This window comes from Salmo salar, chromosome 09 (assembly GCF_965601325.2).
Source record: "Salmo salar chromosome 09, fSalSal1, whole genome shotgun sequence".
Taxonomy (NCBI): Eukaryota; Metazoa; Chordata; class Actinopteri; order Salmoniformes; family Salmonidae; genus Salmo; species Salmo salar.
Window position 1 is genome coordinate 162,937,776 of NC_138299.1, and position 23,288 is coordinate 162,961,063.

Here is a 23,288-nt window from a genome sequence, read left to right on the forward strand (position 1 = left end):
GGTGTTTAGAGTACAGAGTACTGGTTACACCATTGGGGAATAGGGTAAAGAGGTGTTTAGAGTACAGAGTACTGGTTACACCATTGGGGAACAGGGTAAAGAGGTGTTTAGAGTACAGAGTACTGGTTACACCATTGGGGAACAGGGTAAAGAGGTGTTTAGAGTACAGAGTACTGGTTACACCATTGGGGAATAGGGTAGAACCAGGATTTAGAGTAGAGAGTACTGGTTACGCCATTTTCTTTTTAGTTGGGAGTACTGGTTACGCCATTGGGGACCATGGTGAAGCAGGGTTTATAGTAGAGATTACTGATTACACCATTTGGGAAGATGGCAAAGTGAAGTTTAGCCTTGAGAGTACAGGTTACACCATTGCGGAACATATTAAAGGGGGATCTAAAGTAAATGTATTTGGCCCCTGCTAGGAACATCCTGGACCCAGCCCTCATCAATGATTTCTGCTGCGGGTACCCTGATCAACCAGGTGTGTGCCCGGGTAGGACGCCAACCAGGTGTGTGCCCGGGTAGGACGCCAGGTGGCACCCCTAGAGGGGTGGTACTCTCACACCCTGATCTGTTTCACCTGTCTTGTGCTTGTCTCCACCCCCCAGCAGGTGTCTCCCATTTGTCCCCATTATCTATTGTGTTACCTATTATATTATTATCATACCTGTGTTTTCTGTTTGTCTGTTGCCAGTTCGTCTTGTCAAGTCCTACCGGCATGTTCCTGTGTTTCCTGTGCTCTAGTTTTTGTTTTTCCTAGTCTTCCAAGTTCTGACCTTTCTGCTTGTCCTGACCTTGATCCTGCCTGCCGTCCTGTACCTGCCTGACTGATTTGGATTACGACTCTTTGCCTGTCTTGACTTAGCTTTTGCCTGCCCCTTGTACTATAATTTTTGTATTTTTTATTATTATTTATTATTTATTATTATTATTAATATTATTTTTTATTTATTTAACTAGGCAAGTCAATTAAGAACAAATTCTTATTTACAATAACGGCCTACCCCGGCCAAACCTGGACAACACTGGGCCAATTGTGCGCCAACCTATGGGACTCCCAATCCCGGCCGGATGTGATGCAGCCTGGATTTGAAGCACGTAATGCAGTGACGCCTCTTGCACTGAGAAGCAGTGAGATATCAGATCTTCTTCTGTTGGCACTCCAAAAGGACCCAGTTACATTACAAATGGTCATTTTGTTCGATAATGTCCTTCTTTATATCCATAAATACTCAGTTTAGCTGACGCGCTTCAGTCAATAATCCACTCGGTTTCCCTCCTTCAAAATGCATACAAAATGAATCCCAAACGTTACCAATAAACTTATCCAAGCAGGTCAATCAACGTTTATAATCAAACAATAGGTACCCTAATATGCAAATAAACTATAAAATTTATGACTGAGAATCGTTATTGTCTTTACCAGAGAAAAATACCAAAGAACGCGCTCTCTTCCATGCGCTTGGAAACACTACAGTCAAAATGGCAGACACATAGAAAAACTACAATTTCTGTCTCATTTTTCCAAAAACCAGCCTGAAACTCTTTCTAAAGACTGTTGACATCTAGTGGAAGCCCTAGGAACTGCAATCGGGCACGATTTTGCCCTATTATAAAAGTGCCAGCCTTTGAAATCAGTGGTAGGATGAAATGTTAATTTTTTTGGGATGGTTTGTCCTCTGAGTTTTGCCTGCCATTTCAGTACTGCTATACTCACAGACATTATTTTAACCGTTTTACAAACTTTAGAGTGTTTTCTATCCAGATCTACCAATTATATGCATATCCTAGCTTCTGGACCTGAGTAGCAGGCAGTTTACTTTGGGCACACTTTTCATCCGGACGTCAAAATACCGCCCCCTATCCCACAGAAGTTATTAATTCATTTGATTAACATAATGGTTTATCTATTGCAAGAAAAACGAAAAATAAAAAAAAACCCTGTCAGGATGGAATGGAAAATATGGCGCTGTATAACATGACGGTTAGCAGTACAGGCCTGGGATATTTAGCTAAAGAATCCCCTGCAGGACACTCTGGAGACCGGGGTTCAGTTCCCAACAGGGAGGAAGGAGTAGGCTGTCCTTGTAAATAATAATTTGTTCTTCATTTTAACTTACTTGCCTAGTTAAATAAAGGTTACAGTAAGAGCATAACATTTCTGCACCCTCATTTTTGTATTATTGTCTAACCAATACCCAAATGGACATTAAGTGAAAATAAAAATCTCATTAATTTATCAAGACCAGTCCCCATGCTTGTCTCAGAGCAGCGTGAAACGGTGCTAAAATAGTTGTAGGCTTTTGCGTCTAACTTCAATATGCTTTTTAAATAAATAAGCCTACACCATTTTTAACAGCACATTACACAACAATAGTGAGACTCATTTCGCCTATGGTAGTCCTACAGTATATCGAAAAATATTTTTTCCAATGACGTGACTCTCTGCCAATAATTACATTTAGAGGATTGGAGGACTCTAAATTAATATCTAAGGGGCATTTTCGTTAGGATCTGTGAGAATATCTAAGGGGCTTTTATATAATTCTAAATGAATTCATAATAATAGTAATAATAATAGTCATAAGTATTCTATACAACGCAACATGAACAGGCAATACAGTCTGTCTGGCTTTCATTGCCTGCTATTCCATTTTGTGCAGACAGTCAGTAAAAAAATTGCAAGACGTTTGTTTTAATTGGCACTATCAGAGTAATCTGCCTTTAAGAAACGCCTTTGTGAAAGGTAATGACAGACAGACAGACAGACAGACAGACAGACAGACAGACAGACTAACAAGACACATCAAGAGGAGCGAGGCTGAGGCTTAAGGGTTCTGTCCCAAATGGCACCCTATGCCCTATATAGGACACTACTTTTGACCAGGGAACCCAGAGCTCATAGTGCACTGTGTAGGAAATAGGGAGCCATTCGGGACACAACCACTGAGTCGGTGGATTGAGGAGGATCTTACCTGGATGTCATCGGATGTCAAGTGGCCCTTCAAATCGCTGCTCTTCTTTTTGGGCGGGGGAGGGGCCGGCTTGTGGGCGGGCGGGAGGTCGGTCCTGTTATCACAGAAGGGAGAGAAGAAGAACATGACACTCTGCACGGTGAGGGATTTTTCACTTTCCATTTCTACCAAGGCCCTGCTCCCACCACTAAACCTGTATGACTGCAGTAATGAGAAGCTGTCTGGCTGCACTTGCCTTGGTCTCTCTCTCCCTCTTCCCTCCATCGTTCGGACGGAGTTCTGACAGACATCAACCATCGTGTTCCGACCGACCATGGGGCCAGCAGCAGCAGCCATTTCCTGTTTGTCCACCTTTTCTGCTCTTTTGATTGGCTGACCGCTCTAATGAGACCAGACCCGGCTGTGATTGGCTGATTGGACTCTGAGGACTCGGAGGTGAAGGGTCGGGGGGAGGGAGGGCGGTGGGAGGGAGGGTGTGAGGGGGCAGGGAGACGGACCATTATGAGTCAAGTCCTCAGGATGGACAGGCTGTCTTTTCCTCTAGTTTCCAGTATCTCTCTAGTCCTCTACATACTGCGCTGCGATAGTTAGTTTGATGTGTCACCCTTCCTGAGCAGTGAGGGAGATGTGAAGAAAATGGACTGCTCTTACTCCTCTCCTCCTTCGTGGCTGTCTGTCTCCCTGGTACTAAAACGATATCCCTTTCCCCCTCTCTTCTCCCTCTTCCCCTTCCTCTTCCTCTTCCTCTCCCTCTCGCTCTTCCTCAACCTCTTCCTCTTCCACATCCTCTTCTAAAGCCATGCAACCCCAGAGTTATTCGTCTTTGTGTGTCCCAAATGGCACCCTATTCTCTATTTAGTACACTACTTTTGGCAAGAGCCTTATGGACCCTGGTCAAAAGAAGAGCACTATATGGGCAATAGGGTTCCATTGGCTACACAGACTTCCTATTGATCTCCTGCCTAAGATGACTGATATGTCTCTATTGGTAAACCGGTATTGAATTGCTGTGATTGCCCAATGTTATTGTTTATAGTCAATGTTCCTTTCACCCTTTACAGACAAACCTTCCATGTCAAACCAAACCACAGACAAACCTTCCATATCATACCAAAATACAGACAAACCTTCCATATCAAACCAAACCACAGACAAACCTTCCATATCAAACCAAACCACAGACAAACCTTCCATATCATACCAAAATACAGACAAACCTTCCATATCAAACCAAACCACAGACAAACCTTCCATATCATACCAAAATACAGACAAACCTTCCATATCAAACCAAACTACAGACAAACATGTGGACAAGATGATGCAATAAAGCTCTGATGAAGCCTCATCTCAAACAGGGTGGGATACAGTAATTGGAGTCTCATCATTCCCATTTTGTTGAAGTTGATTCAGAAGGAAGCAGAAGGAAGCAGAGGGAAGCAGAGGAAAGCAGCGGGAAGCAGAGGGAAGAATAAGGAAGGAGAGGGAAGCAGAGGGAATTTGAGGAAAGCAGGGGGAGGCAGAGGGAAGCAGAGGGAATCAGAGGAAAGCAGGGGGAGGCAGAGGGAAGCAGAGGGAATCAGAGGAAAGCAGGGGGAGGCAGAGGGAAGCAGAGGGAATCAGAGGAAAGCAGGGGGAGGCAGAGGGAAGCAGAGGGAATCAGAGGAAAGCAGGGGGAGGCAGAGGGAAGCAGAGGGAATCAGAGGAAAGCAGGGGGAGGCAGAGGGAAGCAGAGGGAATCAGAGGAAAGCAGGGGGAGGCTGAGGGAAGCAGAGGGAATCAGAGGGAAGCAGGGGGAGGCAGAGGGAAGCAGAGGGAATCAGAGGAAAGCAGGGGGAGGCAGAGGGAAGCAGAGGGAATCAGAGGGAAGCAGGGGGAGGCAGAGGGGAGCTAGGTGTACTACAGATAAAAGATCCCGCCCCTCAAACATGTTAGCATTCAGATGTCATCTGCCAACTTCTGACACGTTATCAGCCCTGATATAAGATAATGAACCCTGAGAGAACTGACAGAGAGCTGTGTACCTAGATGTACTTACCCTCCCTCCCTCTCCACCCACACACACACACACACACACACACACACATCCCCCCCCCCCCCCCCCCCCCCTGGTCCCTATCCTTATTGAATAACATGACCTTTCTACAAGGCCAAGCTGTCTCTTTGATGCGCTGGACACTTTGTGCCTGAGTGCCCCTCTTAACTCGTTCTTTCATGCTTGTTATTTCCACTCCGTATCACCTTGTTTCCAGACAGACTCTACGTGCTGTTGATTCATGTGGCACCCTCTCTGCCAACACACGAGGCACGACACCACCCACACACACAAATGTACACATATGCACACAGGCACGCAGGGACGAACGCGTGCACTCACTTACACACACACACACACACGCACGCACGCACGCACACACACACACACACACACACAGCGATCTCACCCGAGGCACAACACAACCACGGCACACGACAGCGATACTACTCTGTCTCTGTGTTCACAACACAAACCAGCTGTTTCATGGAGGTCTCAGAGGAAACAAGGAGCCATCCATTTTCTTTCTGAGTCCAACAGAGAGGGTTGTAAACACAATGGTCCACACATTTAGCAGCATGTTTCTCCGTGTAATAAAACTCGGGGATCCATTGCTACTGATTGATAGTGTTGTTGTGATTTTGTTGATGGGGAACGTTAAATGTGCCATCTGTGATTGGTACCTCCATTTTGGGGATTTTTAAATTAATGATATAATTAAATGAATGACATACCCACATTTCGAAATGCTTCATGAGCTTAGTTCGACTGTCATACCCAGTAATATAATTTGGATATCATGAATGGTCAGTCCTTGCATCCATAGCTCTGTCTATGAATTTGAGAGTGGTTACATTAACCCAGCTCCATCCCTCAGCTGTTTATCAAAACACTGGTTGGGTGTCAATTTTTTATTGTTTGAATTGCATATTTCCCATTTAAAAAACCACCCGCTGAAGAATCACTAAAATATTGTAACGCAAGTTGTCATGGAGAGAAGACCAAGGCGCAGCAGGTATGTGAATACTCATCTTTAATTAAAATAAAGGAGTAAAGCATCCACTTAACCTGTTAGGGCTAGGGGGCAGTATTGACACGGCTGGATAAAAAAACATACCCGATTTAATCTCGTTACCACTCCTACCCAGTAACTAGAATATGCATATACTTATTACATATGGATAGAAAACACCCTACATTTTCTAAAACTGTTTGAATGGTGTCTGTGAGTATAACAGAACTCATTTGGCAGGCAAAACCCTGAGACATTTTCTGACAGGAAGTGGATACATGATGTGTTGTATTACCTTTAAACCTATCCCATTGAAAAACACAGGGGATGAGGAATATTTTGGCACTTCCTATTGCTTCCACTAGATGTCACCAGCCTTTACAAAGTGTTTTGAGTCTTCTGGAGGGAGATCTGACCGAACAAGAGCCATGGAACGATGATGTCCCATTAGACACCTGGCGCGCGAGTTCATGTTGGGTACCCTCGTTCCAATACGTTATAAAAGAGTATGCATTCGTCCACCTTGAATATTATTCATGTTCTGGTTAAAAAAGGCCCTAATGATTTATGCTATACAACGTTTGACATGTTTGAACGAACGTAAATATATTTTTTCCCCTCGTTCATGACGAGAAGTCCGGCTGGCTTAGATCATGTGCTAACAAGACGGAGATTTTTGGACATAAATGATGAGCTTTTTTGAACAAAACTACATTCGTTATGGACCTGTGATACCTGGAAGTGACATCTGATGAAGAGAATCAAAGGTTAATGGATTATTTACATAGTATTTTCGATTTTAGATCTCCCCAACATGACGTCTAGTCTGTATCGCAACGCGTATTTTTCTGGGCGCAGTGCTCAGATTATTGCAAAGTGTGATTTCCCAGTAAGGTTATTTTTAAATCTGGCAAGTTGATTGCGTTCAAGAGATGTAAATCTATAATTCTTTAAATGACAATATAATATTTTACCAATGTTTTCTAATTTTAATTATTTAATTTGTGACGCTGACTTGACTGCCAGTTATTGGAGGGAAACGATTTCCTCAACATCAATGCCATAGTAAAACGCTGTTTTTGGATATAAATATGAACTTGATAGAACTAAAAATGCATGCATTGTCTAACATAATGTCCTAGGAGTGTCATCTGATGGAGATTGTAAAAGGTTAGTGCATCATTTTAGCTGGTTTTATGGTTTTGGTGACCCTGTCTTTGAATTGACAAAACATTACACACAACTCTTGTAAATGTACTCTCCTAACATATTCTAAATTTATGCTTTCGCCGTAAAACCTTTTTGAAATCGTAAAACGTGGTTAGATTAAGGAGATGTTTATCTTTCAAAGGGTGTAAAATAGTTGTATGTTTGAAAAATTTGAATTTTGACATTTATTTGGATTCAAATTTGCCGCTCTTGAAATGCACCTGCTGTTGATGGAGTGCACCACGGGTGGCACGCTAGCGTCCCACCTAGCCCATAGAGGTTAACAATACAAACGAAGTGACAACAGCTACAGTTCTGCAGGCTAGAAACGCAGTGCAAAAACAACCACCCACAACCCCAAAGAAAAACACACACACCTATATAGGACTTCCAATCAAAGGCAACTATACACACCTGCCTTCAATTGGAAGTCCCAATCATCCACCCAACATTTAACCAACACAAACATGCCACGTCCTGACCCCAAAACTAAAACACTAGCTCCATCTGCTGGTCAGGACGTGACAGTACCCCCCCCTCAAGGTGCAGACCCCGGAATGCACCTACCAACAAAAAACCCCAACACAAAACCCATAAACAATAACCCTAAAACAATAAGGGAGGGAAGGGAGGGTGGCTGCCGTCACCGACGGCACTGTGCTACACCCTCCCTCCCCAACCCACCTATCCTGGAGGTGGCTAAGGTGCAGGGCGTGGACCTTGCTCCACCGTCGGCGTAGCCCACTTCGGTGGCGCTGCTAGCTGCGCCGGGCAGATGGGCCACTTGGGCTGACCCTGGCAGACGGACCACTCGTGCTGGGCCGGGGGACAGGAGGGCCCCTCGGGCTGGGCCGGGGGACAGGAGGGCCCCTCGGGCTGGGCCGGGGGACAGGAGGGCCCCTCGGGCTGGGCCGGAGGGCAGGAGGGCCCCTCGGGCTGGGCCGGAGGGCAGGAGGGCCCCTCGGGCTGGACCGGAGGGCAGGAGTGCCCCTCGGGCTGGACCGGAGGGCAGGAGTGCCCCTCGGGCTGGACCGGAGGGCAGGAGGGCCCCTCGGGCTGGACCGGAGGGCAGGAGGGCCCCTCGGGCTGGACCGGAGGGCAGGAGGGCCCCTCTGGCAGTTCAGGGCAGTCTGGCCCCTCTGGCAGTTCAGGGCAGTCTGGCCACTCTGGCAGTTCAGCGCAGTCTGGCCACTCCGGCAGTTCAGCGCAGTCTGGCCACTCCGGCAGTTCAGCGCAGTCTGGCCACTCCGGCAGTTCAGCGCAGTCTGGCCACTCCGGCAGTTCAGCGCAGTCTGGCCACTCCGGCAGTTCAGCGCAGTCTGGCCACTCCGGGCAGTTCAGCGCAGTCTGGCCACTCCGGCGACTGTTGACTGGCGGGCAGCTCCGACGACTGTTGACTGGCGGACGTACCAGCCTGGAGACACGCACCTCCATGCTAGTGTGTCTAGCGGGAAACACCGGACCGAAAGGGCGCACTGGCGGTCTTGAGTGCAGGGTTGGCATCACCCCTTCCGGCTCGATGCTCCCCTTGCCCTGGCACCTGCGGGGCGCTGGTACTGGGCGAACTGGGCTGTGCGTCCGTATAGGCGAGATGGTGCGTACCTCAGCGTAACATGGCGCCCTCCACCTCGTACGCACCTCCCTGTAGTCACGGGTAGCTGGCTTACGGCTCTTCCCTGGCCTGGCCAAACTACCCGTGTGTCCCCCCCAAAAAAAATCTTGGGGCTGCCTCTCGGGTTCCCTTAGCTCCCTTAACTTGTCCGCCCAGAATTTTCTTTCGTCCTGCCAGGTCCATTCCTCCATTTTATTCTCCTGTGGCTTCCTCCTCTTCTGCTGCTTGGTCCTTTGGTGGGTGGTTCTGTAACGCAAGTTGTCATGGAGAGAAGACCAAGGCGCAGCAGGTATGTGAATACTCATCTTTAATTAAAATAAAGGAGTAAAGCATCCACTTAACAATACAAACAAAGTGACAACAGCTACAGTTCTGCAGGCTAGAAACGCAGTGCAAAAACAACCACCCACAACCCCAAAGAAAAACACACACACCTATATAGGACTTCCAATCAAAGGCAACTATACACACCTGCCTTCAATTGGAAGTCCCAATCATCCACCCAACATTTAACCAACACAAACATGCCACGTCCTGACCCCAAAACTAAAACACTAGCTCCATCTGCTGGTCAGGACGTGACAGTACCCCCCCCCTCAAGGTGCAGACCCCGGAATGCACCTACCAACAAAAAACCCCAACACAAAACCCATAAACAATAACCCTAAAACAATAAGGGAGGGAAGGGAGGGTGGCTGCCGTCACCGACGGCACTGTGCTACACCCTCCCTCCCCAACCCACCTATCCTGGAGGTGGCTAAGGTGCAGGGCGTGGACCTTGCTCCACCGTCGGCGTAGCCCACTTCGGTGGCGCTGCTAGCTGCGCCGGGCAGATGGGCCACTTGGGCTGACCCTGGCAGACGGACCACTCGTGCTGGGCCGGGGGACAGGAGGGCCCCTCGGGCTGGGCCGGGGGACAGGAGGGCCCCTCGGGCTGGGCCGGGGGACAGGAGGGCCCCTCGGGCTGGGCCGGAGGGCAGGAGGGCCCCTCGGGCTGGGCCGGAGGGCAGGAGGGCCCCTCGGGCTGGGCCGGAGGGCAGGAGGGCCCCTCGGGCTGGACCGGAGGGCAGGAGGGCCCCTCGGGCTGGACCGGAGGGCAGGAGGGCCCCTCGGGCTGGACCGGAGGGCAGGAGGGCCCCTCGGGCTGGACCGGAGGGCAGGAGGGCCCCTCTGGCAGTTCAGGGCAGTCTGGCCCCTCTGGCAGTTCAGGGCAGTCTGGCCACTCTGGCAGTTCAGCGCAGTCTGGCCACTCCGGCAGTTCAGCGCAGTCTGGCCACTCCGGCAGTTCAGCGCAGTCTGGCCACTCCGGCAGTTCAGCGCAGTCTGGCCACTCCGGCAGTTCAGCGCAGTCTGGCCACTCCGGCAGTTCAGCGCAGTCTGGCCACTCCGGGCAGTTCAGCGCAGTCTGGCCACTCCGGCGACTGTTGACTGGCGGGCAGCTCCGACGACTGTTGACTGGCGGACGTACCAGCCTGGAGACACGCACCTCCATGCTAGTGTGTCTAGCGGGAAACACCGGACCGAAAGGGCGCACTGGCGGTCTTGAGTGCAGGGTTGGCATCACCCCTTCCGGCTCGATGCTCCCCTTGCCCTGGCACCTGCGGGGCGCTGGTACTGGGCGAACTGGGCTGTGCGTCCGTATAGGCGAGATGGTGCGTACCTCAGCGTAACATGGCGCCCTCCACCTCGTACGCACCTCCCTGTAGTCACGGGTAGCTGGCTTACGGCTCTTCCCTGGCCTGGCCAAACTACCCGTGTGCCCCCCCCAAAAAAAATCTTGGGGCTGCCTCTCGGGTTCCCTTAGCTCCCTTAACTTGTCCGCCCAGAATTTTCTTTCGTCCTGCCAGGTCCATTCCTCCATTTTCTTCTCCTGTGGCTTCCTCCTCTTCTGCTGCTTGGTCCTTTGGTGGGTGGTTCTGTAACGCAAGTTGTCATGGAGAGAAGACCAAGGCGCAGCAGGTATGTGAATACTCATCTTTAATTAAAATAAAGGAGTAAAGCATCCACTTAACAATACAAACGAAGTGACAACAGCTACAGTTCTGCAGGCTAGAAACGCAGTGCAAAAACAACCACCCACAACCCCAAAGAAAAACACACACACCTATATAGGACTTCCAATCAAAGGCAACTATACACACCTGCCTTCAATTGGAAGTCCCAATCATCCACCCAACATTTAACCAACACAAACATGCCACGTCCTGACCCCAAAACTAAAACACTAGCTCCATCTGCTGGTCAGGACGTGACAAATATAGATCACTACATCTACATCAATCTGTCACTACATGATCACTGACCTGTCAATCCGTCACTACATGATCACTGACCTGTCAATAACTCACTACATGATCACTGACCTGTCAATCCGTCACTACATGATCACTGACCTGTCAATCCGTCACTACATGATCACTGACCTGTCAATCTGTTCCTGCATGATCACTGACCTGTCAATCTGTCACTACATGATCACTGACCTGTCAATCCGTCACTACATGATCACTGACCTGTCAATCCGTCACTACATGATCACTGACCTGTCAATCTGTTACTACATGATCACTGACCTGTCAATAACTCACTACATGATCACTGACCTGTCAATCTGTCACTACATGATCACTGACCTGTCAATCCGTCACTTCATGATCACTGACCTGTCAATCTGTTACTGCATGATCACTGACCTGTCAATGTGTTACTGTACGATCACTGACCTGTCAATCCGTCACTACATGATCACTGACCTGTCAATCCGTCACTTCATGATCACTGACCTGTCAATCTGTTACTGTACGATCACTGACCTGTCAATCTGTTACTACATGATCACTGACCTGTCAATCTGTCACTACATGATCACTGACCTGTCAATCCGTCACTACATGATCACTGACCTGTCAATAACTCACTACATGATCACTGACCTGTCAATCCGTCACTACATGATCACTGACCTGTCAATCCGTCACTACATGATCACTGACCTGTCAATAACTCACTACATGATCACTGACCTGTCAATCTGTTACTGAATGATCACTGACCTGTAAATCTGTCACTACATGATAACTGACCTGTCAATCCGTCACTACATGATCACTGACCTGTCAATCCGTCACTACATGATCACTGACCTGTCAATCTGTTACTACATGATCACTGACCTGTCAATAACTCACTACATGATCACTGACCTGTCAATCTGTCACTACATGATCACTGACCTGTCAATCCGTCACTTCATGATCACTGACCTGTCAATCTGTTACTGCATGATCACTGACCTGTCAATCTGTTACTGTACGATCACTGACCTGTCAATCAGTCACTACATGATCACTGACCTGTCAATCCGTCACTTCATGATCACTGACCTGTCAATCTGTTACTGTACGATCACTGACCTGTCAATCTGTTACTACATGATCACTGACCTGTCAATCTGTCACTACATGATCACTGACCTGTCAATAACTCACTACATGATCACTGACCTGTCAATCCGTCACTTCATGATCACTGACCTGTCAATCTGTTACTGTACGATCACTGACCTGTCAATCTGTTACTACATGATCACTGACCTGTCAATCTGTCACTACATGATCACTGACCTGTCAATCTGTTACTACATGATCACTGACCTGTCAATCTGTCACTACATGATCACTGACCTGTCAATAACTCACTACATGATCACTGACCTGTCAATAACTCACTACATGATCACTGACCTGTCAATCCGTCACTACATGATCACTGACCTGTCAATCCGTCACTACATGATCACTGACCTGTCAATCTGTTCCTGCATGATCACTGACCTGTCAATCTGTCACTACATGATCACTGACCTGTCAATCCGTCACTACATGATCACTGACCTGTCAATCCGTCACTACATGATCACTGACCTGTCAATCTGTTACTACATGATCACTGACCTGTCAATAACTCACTACATGATCACTGACCTGTCAATCTGTCACTACATGATCACTGACCTGTCAATCCGTCACTTCATGATCACTGACCTGTCAATCTGTTACTGTTCGATCACTGACCTGTCAATCTGTTACTACATGATCACTGACCTGTCAATCTGTCACTACATGATCACTGACCTGTCAATCTGTTACTACATGATCACTGACCTGTCAATCCGTCACTACATGATCACTGACCTGTCAATAACTCACTACATGATCACTGACCTGTCAATCCGTCACTACATGATCACTGACCTGTCAATCCGTCACTACATGATCACTGACCTGTCAATAACTCACTACATGATCACTGACCTGTCAATCTGTTACTGCATGATCACTGACCTGTAAATCTGTCACTACATGATAACTGACCTGTCAATCCGTCACTACATGATCACTGACCTGTCAATCCGTCACTACATGATCACTGACCTGTCAATCTGTTACTACATGATCACTGACCTGTCAATAACTCACTACATGATCACTGACCTGTCAATCTGTCACTACATGATCACTGACCTGTCAATCCGTCACTTCATGATCACTGACCTGTCAATCTGTTACTGCATGATCACTGACCTGTCAATCTGTTACTGTACGATCACTGACCTGTCAATCAGTCACTACATGATCACTGACCTGTCAATCCGTCACTTCATGATCACTGACCTGTCAATCTGTTACTGTGCGATCACTGACCTGTCAATCTGTTACTACATGATCACTGACCTGTCAATCTGTCACTACATGATCACTGACCTGTCAATCTGTTACTACATTATCACTGACCTGTCAATCTGTTACTGCATGATCACTGACCTGTCAATCTGTGTTTACATCATCACTGACCTGTCAATCTGTTACTGCATGATCACTGACCTGTCAATCTGTTACTGCATGATCACTGACCTGTCAATCTGTCACTACATGATCACTGACCTGTCAATCCGTCACTACATGATCACTGACCTGTCAATCCGTCACTACATGATCACTGACCTGTCAATAACTCACTACATGATCACTGACCTGTCAATCTGTTACTGAATGATCACTGACCTGTAAATCTGTCACTACATGATAACTGACCTGTCAATCCGTCACTACATGATCACTGACCTGTCAATCCGTCACTACATGATCACTGACCTGTCAATCTGTTACTACATGATCACTGACCTGTCAATCTGTTACTACATGATCACTGACCTGTCAATAACTCACTACATGATCACTGACCTGTCAATCTGTCACTACATGATCACTGACCTGTCAATCCGTCACTTCATGATCACTGACCTGTCAATCTGTTACTGCATGATCACTGACCTGTCAATGTGTTACTGTACGATCACTGACCTGTCAATCCGTCACTACATGATCACTGACCTGTCAATCCGTCACTTCATGATCACTGACCTGTCAATCTGTTACTGTACGATCACTGACCTGTCAATCTGTTACTACATGATCACTGACCTGTCAATCTGTCACTACATGATCACTGACCTGTCAATCCGTCACTACATGATCACTGACCTGTCAATAACTCACTACATGATCACTGACCTGTCAATCCGTCACTACATGATCACTGACCTGTCAATCCGTCACTACATGATCACTGACCTGTCAATAACTCACTACATGATCACTGACCTGTCAATCTGTTACTGAATGATCACTGACCTGTAAATCTGTCACTACATGATAACTGACCTGTCAATCCGTCACTACATGATCACTGACCTGTCAATCCGTCACTACATGATCACTGACCTGTCAATCTGTTACTACATGATCACTGACCTGTCAATAACTCACTACATGATCACTGACCTGTCAATCTGTCACTACATGATCACTGACCTGTCAATCCGTCACTTCATGATCACTGACCTGTCAATCTGTTACTGCATGATCACTGACCTGTCAATCTGTTACTGTACGATCACTGACCTGTCAATCAGTCACTACATGATCACTGACCTGTCAATCCGTCACTTCATGATCACTGACCTGTCAATCTGTTACTGTACGATCACTGACCTGTCAATCTGTTACTACATGATCACTGACCTGTCAATCTGTCACTACATGATCACTGACCTGTCAATAACTCACTACATGATCACTGACCTGTCAATCCGTCACTTCATGATCACTGACCTGTCAATCTGTTACTGTACGATCACTGACCTGTCAATCTGTTACTACATGATCACTGACCTGTCAATCTGTCACTACATGATCACTGACCTGTCAATCTGTTACTACATGATCACTGACCTGTCAATCTGTCACTACATGATCACTGACCTGTCAATAACTCACTACATGATCACTGACCTGTCAATAACTCACTACATGATCACTGACCTGTCAATCCGTCACTACATGATCACTGACCTGTCAATCCGTCACTACATGATCACTGACCTGTCAATCTGTTACTACATGATCACTGACCTGTCAATAACTCACTACATGATCACTGACCTGTCAATCTGTCACTACATGATCACTGACCTGTCAATCCGTCACTTCATGATCACTGACCTGTCAATCTGTTACTGTTCGATCACTGACCTGTCAATCTGTTACTACATGATCACTGACCTGTCAATCTGTCACTACATGATCACTGACCTGTCAATCTGTTACTACATGATCACTGACCTGTCAATCCGTCACTACATGATCACTGACCTGTCAATAACTCACTACATGATCACTGACCTGTCAATCCGTCACTACATGATCACTGACCTGTCAATCCGTCACTACATGATCACTGACCTGTCAATAACTCACTACATGATCACTGACCTGTCAATCTGTTACTGCATGATCACTGACCTGTAAATCTGTCACTACATGATAACTGACCTGTCAATCCGTCACTACATGATCACTGACCTGTCAATCCGTCACTACATGATCACTGACCTGTCAATCTGTTACTACATGATCACTGACCTGTCAATAACTCACTACATGATCACTGACCTGTCAATCTGTCACTACATGATCACTGACCTGTCAATCCGTCACTTCATGATCACTGACCTGTCAATCTGTTACTGCATGATCACTGACCTGTCAATCTGTTACTGTACGATCACTGACCTGTCAATCAGTCACTACATGATCACTGACCTGTCAATCCGTCACTTCATGATCACTGACCTGTCAATCTGTTACTGTGCGATCACTGACCTGTCAATCTGTTACTACATGATCACTGACCTGTCAATCTGTCACTACATGATCACTGACCTGTCAATCTGTTACTACATTATCACTGACCTGTCTATCTGTTACTGCATGATCACTGACCTGTCAATCTGTGTTTACATCATCACTGACCTGTCAATCTGTTACTGCATGATCACTGACCTGTCAATCTGTTACTGCATGATCACTGACCTGTCAATCTGTCACTACATGATCACTGACCTGTCAATCCGTCACTACATGATCACTGACCTGTCAATCCGTCACTACATGATCACTGACCTGTCAATAACTCACTACATGATCACTGACCTGTCAATCTGTTACTGAATGATCACTGACCTGTAAATCTGTCACTACATGATAACTGACCTGTCAATCCGTCACTACATGATCACTGACCTGTCAATCCGTCACTACATGATCACTGACCTGTCAATCTGTTACTACATGATCACTGACCTGTCAATAACTCACTACATGATCACTGACCTGTCAATCTGTCACTACATGATCACTGACCTGTCAATCCGTCACTTCATGATCACTGACCTGTCAATCTGTTACTGCATGATCACTGACCTGTCAATCTGTTACTGTACGATCACTGACCTGTCAATCAGTCACTACATGATCACTGACCTGTCAATCCGTCACTTCATGATCACTGACCTGTCAATCTGTTACTGTACGATCACTGACCTGTCAATCTGTTACTACATGATCACTGACCTGTCAATCTGTCACTACATGATCACTGACCTGTCAATAACTCACTACATGATCACTGACCTGTCAATCCGTCACTTCATTATCACTGACCTGTCAATCTGTTACTGTACGATCACTGACCTGTCAATCTGTTACTGTACGATCACTGACCTGTCAATCAGTCACTACATGATCACTGACCTGTCAATCCGTCACTTCATGATCACTGACCTGTCAATCTGTTACTGTACGATCACTGACCTGTCAATCTGTTACTACATGATCACTGACCTGTCAATCTGTCACTACATGATCACTGACCTGTCAATAACTCACTACATGATCACTGACCTGTCAATCCGTCACTTCATTATCACTGACCTGTCAATCTGTTACTGTACGATCACTGACCTGTCAATCTGTTACTACATGATAACTGACCTGTCAATCCGTCACTACATGATCACTGACCTGTCAATCCGTCACTACATGATCACTGACCTGTCAATCTGTTACTACATGATCACTGACCTGTCAATAACTCACTACATGATCACTGACCTGTCAATCTGTCACTACATGATCACTGACCTGTCAATCCGTCACTTCATGATCACTGACCTGTCAATCTGTTACTGCATGATCACTGAACTGTCAATCTGTTACTGTACGATCACTGACCTGTCAATCAGTCACTACATGATCACTGACCTGTCAATCCGTCACTTCATGATCACTGACCTGTCAATCTGTTACTGTACGATCACTGACCTGTCAATCTGTTACTACATGATCACTGACCTGTCAATCTGTCACTACATGATCACTGACCTGTCAATAACTCACTACATGATCACTGACCTGTCAATCCGTCACTTCATTATCACTGACCTGTCAATCTGTTACTGTACGATCACTGACCTGTCAATCTGTTACTACATGATCACTGACCTGTCAATCTGTCACTACATGATCACTGACCTGTCAATCTGTTACTACATGATCACTGACCTGTCAATCTGTCACTACATGATCACTGACCTGTCAATAACTCACTACATGATCACTGACCTGTCAATAACTCACTACATGATCACTGACCTGTCAATCCGTCACTACATGATCACTGACCTGTCAATCCGTCACTACATGATCACTGACCTGTCAATCTGTTCCTGCATGATCACTGACCTGTCAATCTGTCACTACATGATCACTGACCTGTCAATCCGTCACTACATGATCACTGACCTGTCAATCCGTCACTACATGATCACTGACCTGTCAATCTGTTACTACATGATCACTGACCTGTCAATAACTCACTACATGATCACTGACCTGTCAATCTGTCAATTCATGATCACTGACCTGTCAATCCGTCACTTCATGATCACTGACCTGTCAATCTGTTACTGCATGATCACTGACCTGTCAATCTGTTACTGTACGATCACTGACCTGTCAATCAGTCACTACATGATCACTGACCTGTCAATCCGTCACTTCATGATCACTGACCTGTCAATCTGTTACTGTACGATCACTGACCTGTCAATCTGTCACTACATGATCACTGACCTGTCAATCCGTCACTACATGATCACTGACCTGTCAATCCGTCACTACATGATCACTGACCTGTCAATCTGTCACTACATGATCACTGACCTGTCAATCTGTTACTACATGATCACTGACCTGTCAATCCGTCACTACATGATCACTGACCTGTCAATAACTCACTACATGATCACTGACCTGTCAATCCGTCACTACATGATCACTGACCTGTCAATCTGTCACTACATGATCACTGACCTGTCAATAACTCACTACATGATCACTGACCTGTCAATCTGTTACTACATGATCACTGACCTGTCAATAACTCACTACATGATCACTGACCTGTCAATCTGTCACTACATGATCACTGACCTGTCAATCCGTCACTTCATGATCACTGACCTGTCAATCTGTTACTGCATGATCACTGACCTGTCAATCTGTTACTGTACGATCACTGACCTGTCAATCAGTCACTACATGATCACTGACCTGTCAATCCGTCACTTCATGATCACTGACCTGTCAATCTGTTACTGTACGATCACTGACCTGTCAATCTGTTACTACATGATCACTGACCTGTCAATCTGTCACTACATGATCACTGACCTGTCAATCTGTTACTACATTATCACTGACCTGTCAATCTGTTACTGCATGATCACTGACCTGTCAATCTGTGTTTACATCATCACTGACCTGTCAATCTGTTACTGCATGATCACTGACCTGTCAATCTGTTACTACATGATCACTGACCTGTCAATCTGTCACTACATGATCACTGACCTGTCAATCTGTCACTACATGATCACTGACCTGTCAATCTGTCACTACATGATCACTGACCTGTCAATCTGTCACTACATGATCACTGACCTGTCAATCTGTCACTACATGATCATTGACCTGTCAATCTGTCACTACATGATCACTGACCTGTCAATCCGTCACTTCATGATCACTGACCTGTCAATCTGTCACTACATGATCATTGACCTGTCAATCTGTCACTACATGATCACTGACCTGTCCGACCACTGTGTCATGTCAGCCATCACATTAGATGTTTAACGCTGTGATTCCTTTCAGTTGTTTTTCCTTTAGGATACAACTCTGACACTGATGTGATAATTAAGAATTGGTAAAATCAGAGAAAGGTTTCATAACTGCGAGGTGCGGCTGCATGATCTACTGGAACATACGAATAGACCCGTTGGATTCAATTTACACAGTTCAATAAATACATTATCAAAATGTTTTACACCCAATACGATTCCACTACAGAGGTAGTCTGATTTAAGTGCTCTTAGCTTTCTAAGGCTGTCCTTCAAATCACATGAAGCATGTGATTTGTGATTAATCTAATCTATTTTTGTAATCACGCATTGTCCATAAGGAGCAGCCTCAGAGAGAGAGAGAGAGAGAGAGAGAGAGAGAGAGAGAGAGAGAGAGAGAGAGAGAGAGAGAGAGAGAGAGAGAGAGAGAGAGAGAGAGAGAGAGAGAGAGAGAGAGAGAGAGAGAGAGAGAGAGAGAGAGAGAGAGAGAGAGAGAGAGAGAGAGAGAGAGAGAGAGAGAGAGAGAGAGAGAGAGAGAGAGAGAGAGAGAGAGAGAGAGAGAGAGAGAGAGAGAGAGAGAGAGAGAGAGAGAGAGAGAGAGAGAGAGACCTAGAAAGATGTTAAATTCCTGCTCTTCGCAGATGACCTAAGCCTGCTGTCACCCACAGCACATGGCCTACAGCAGAGCCTGGACCTGCGAGAGCAGTACTGCCAGACCTGGGCCCTGGCAGTAAACCCCAAAAATACTAAAATAATGATTTTCCAGAGAAGATCCAGATGTCAGGGAATTAGACCAAAGTTCTCAATTGGTACAAAATATATAGAGTACTGCACACACTACAATTACTGAGGTTTAAATATATAGAGTACTGTACACACTACAATTACTGAGGTTTAAATATATAGAGTACTGTACACACTACAATTACTTAGGTTTAAAAATAAGCCCAAATGGACACCTTAATGAGGCAGTGAATGAACTGAGAGAGAAAGCACACAGTGCATTCTACACAATTAAAAATCAAATTGAAATTGAAATACCAATTAAAATTTGGCCAAAATGAATTGAATGTGTCATTGAGCCAATTGCACTTCATGGCAAGAAGTTGTGGGGTCAACTTGCAAAACAAGATTTCACCCAATGGGACAAACACCCAATTGAAACCATGCATGCAGAGTTCTCCTACATGTCCAGAGGAAAACTTCAAACAATGAATGCAGGGCAGAATTAGGCCAATATCCACTAATAATAAAAACTCAAAAAACAGCAAATAAGTTTTGGAAACATCTAAAATACAATGACCCCCTCTCATATCATTACCAAGCCCTGCAATGCCAAGAGCTGAGCAAAGAAAAGCATCCCCTCATCCAGCTGGTCCTGGGGCTGAGTTCACAAACCTGTTCTACTAACTACCTGAACCCTCAGGACCCTCATCCAGCTGGTCCTGGGGCTGAGTTCACAAACCTGTTCTACTAACTACCTGAATCCTCAGGACCCTCATCCAGCTGGTCCTGGAGCTGAGTTCACAAACCTGTTCTACTAACTACACTGAAGCCTCAGGACCCTCATCCAGCTGGTCCTGGGGCTGAGTTCACAAACCTGTTCTACTAACTACACTGAAGCCTCAGGACCCTCATCCAGCTGGTCCTGGGGCTGAGTTCACAAACCTGTTCTACTAACTACACTGAAGCCTCAGGACCCGCATCCAGCTGGTCCTGGGGCTGAGTTCACGAACCTGTTCTACTAACACACTGAAGCCTCAGGACCCTCATCCAGCTGGTCCTCGGGCGGCGTTCGGCGGACGCAGTTCGACTGACACTACTGAAGCCATCAGCTGACCCTCTATCCAGCTGGTCCTGGGGCTGAGTCTCACAAACCTGTTCTACTAACACACTGAAGCCTCCAGGACCCTCATCCAGCTGGTACCTGGGGCTGTAGTTCACACCCTCTGTTCTCCTGACACACTGAAGCCTTGTCAGTGACCCTCATCCAGCTGGTCCTGGAGGCTGATGTGCACAGATACCTGTTCTGCTGAGCGCACGGAAGCCTCAGGACCCACTTGCATCCAGCTGTGTCCTGGGCTGAGTTCACAGACCTTTTCTGAGCACTTACTGAAGCTGCTCCGGACCCTCATACCAAGCTCGAGCTCCTGCGCCTGACTTCACAAACCTGCTCTACTAACAGCACTGCACCCTCAGGACCAGCACATCCAATCAATCAGAATAAACCAAATTACAACATAAGTCAAAACAAAACTACATTACTTACTGGGAAACACAAGCACAAAGCAAAATGCAGTGCTATCTGGCCCTAAATCAACAGTACACCGTGGCAAACTATTTGACCATGGTTACTGATCAAAACCTTAGGAGAAACCTTGACAAAGTACAGGCTCAGTGAGCACAGCCTTGCCGTTGAGAAGGGTAGACACAGGAAAACCTGGCTCCCTGTAGAGGAAAGGCTGTGCAACCACTGCGCCACAGCAGAACCCGAGACGGAGCTGCATGTCCTGACAAAATGTTCAAAAAAATTATGAACCAACTAGAGCAGTGCCATTTACTCCAAATATGAAACCCTTATTCAAGGTTTCAAAGACCTCTCTGATGAGGACAGGCTACCCGTCCTGTTGGGGGAGGACGCAGAGAGCTGTGGGTTGGCAGCGCACTACATTGCTGCCTGCCGTAAGATGAGGGACAGTGTCTGACAGACCAACCAACCTGCACATGTCCTCTATGCTTATTGTTAATGTTATGGTTCAATGTGATGGTTATTTTGACCCTTGGTTATTGTTGTTACTGTTGTCCCATTGACAATTTGATTCTCATTTTATTTATTTTTTATATTGTAAATATCCAAAATAAGCTTTGGCAATATGTACATTGTTACGTCATGCCAATAAAGCAAATTGAATTGAATTGAATTGACAGAGAGAGAGAGGACAGAGACAGAGAGAGAGAGACAGAGAGAGAGAGAGACGGAGAGATAGAGAGAGAGAGACGGAGAGAGAGAGACAGAGAGAGAGAGAGAGAGAGAGAGAGAGAGATGAGAGAGAGAGGAGAAGAGAGAGAGAGACAGAGAGAGCGAGATGAAGAGAGAGAGAGACAGGGAGAGAGAGACGAAGAGAGAGAGACAGAGAGAGAGAGGAGGAGAGAGAGACAGAGAGGAGAGAGAGAGAGAGACGAAGAGAGAGAGAGGGAGAGCGAGAGAGAGAGAGAGAGAGAGAGAGAGAGAGAGAGAGAGAGAGAGAGAGAGAGAGAGGAGAGAGAGAGAGAGAGAGAGAGACAGAGAGAGAGAGAGAGAGAGAGGAGAGAGAGGAGAGAGAGAGAGAGAGAGAGAGAGAGAGAGAGAGAGAGAGAGAGAGAGAGATGAAGAGAGAGAGAGACAGGGAGAGAGAGACAAAGAGAGAGAGACAGAGAGAGAGAGAGGAGAGAGAGAGAGAGAGAGAGAGAGAGAGAGAGAGAGACAGACAGACAGAGAGAGAGAGAGAGAGAAGCCTGTCACAAGTCAGTGTCTGTGAACAAGCCAAATGCAGCAAGCCAGTGCACTTTCAAAACCTTTGAGCAAAGCACACAGACAGATAGTGATCTCATACGATTGGGCTGAAATTGTTGTTGGCCACAGATTGGGAATCTTGACATTCCAGACGTCTGTATTTTTCTATTCATCACTGACTTGATAGATTAAAGGAAAACTGCAGTTGACGCCCCTACAACAAGACATCTGAAGATTAATATTATGTCATTTCAGGGTCAGATACAATACAATCCTGTCTGTCTTCACTGGTTGAATGTTGGTCTTCAAAAAATATATTTATTTTGGAGGGGGGATTACAAGATAATGATGTGTCAGAAACATACAG

At 46.3% G+C, this 23,288-nt stretch overlaps 1 protein-coding gene across 2 annotated transcripts in view; it reads right to left on the reverse strand.

Moving 5' to 3' along the window:
• The window catches only part of LOC106613399 (nectin 1b), a 569,428-nt gene that overhangs the window by 51,672 nt on the left and 494,468 nt on the right, over positions 1-23,288 (reverse strand). For both annotated transcript variants that reach the window (XM_045724940.2, XM_045724942.2), the window contains exon 7: positions 2,979-3,072. In XM_045724940.2, coding sequence (XP_045580896.1) covers positions 2,979-3,072 — 94 coding nt within the window. The remainder of the gene's footprint in view (positions 1-2,978; positions 3,073-23,288) is intronic.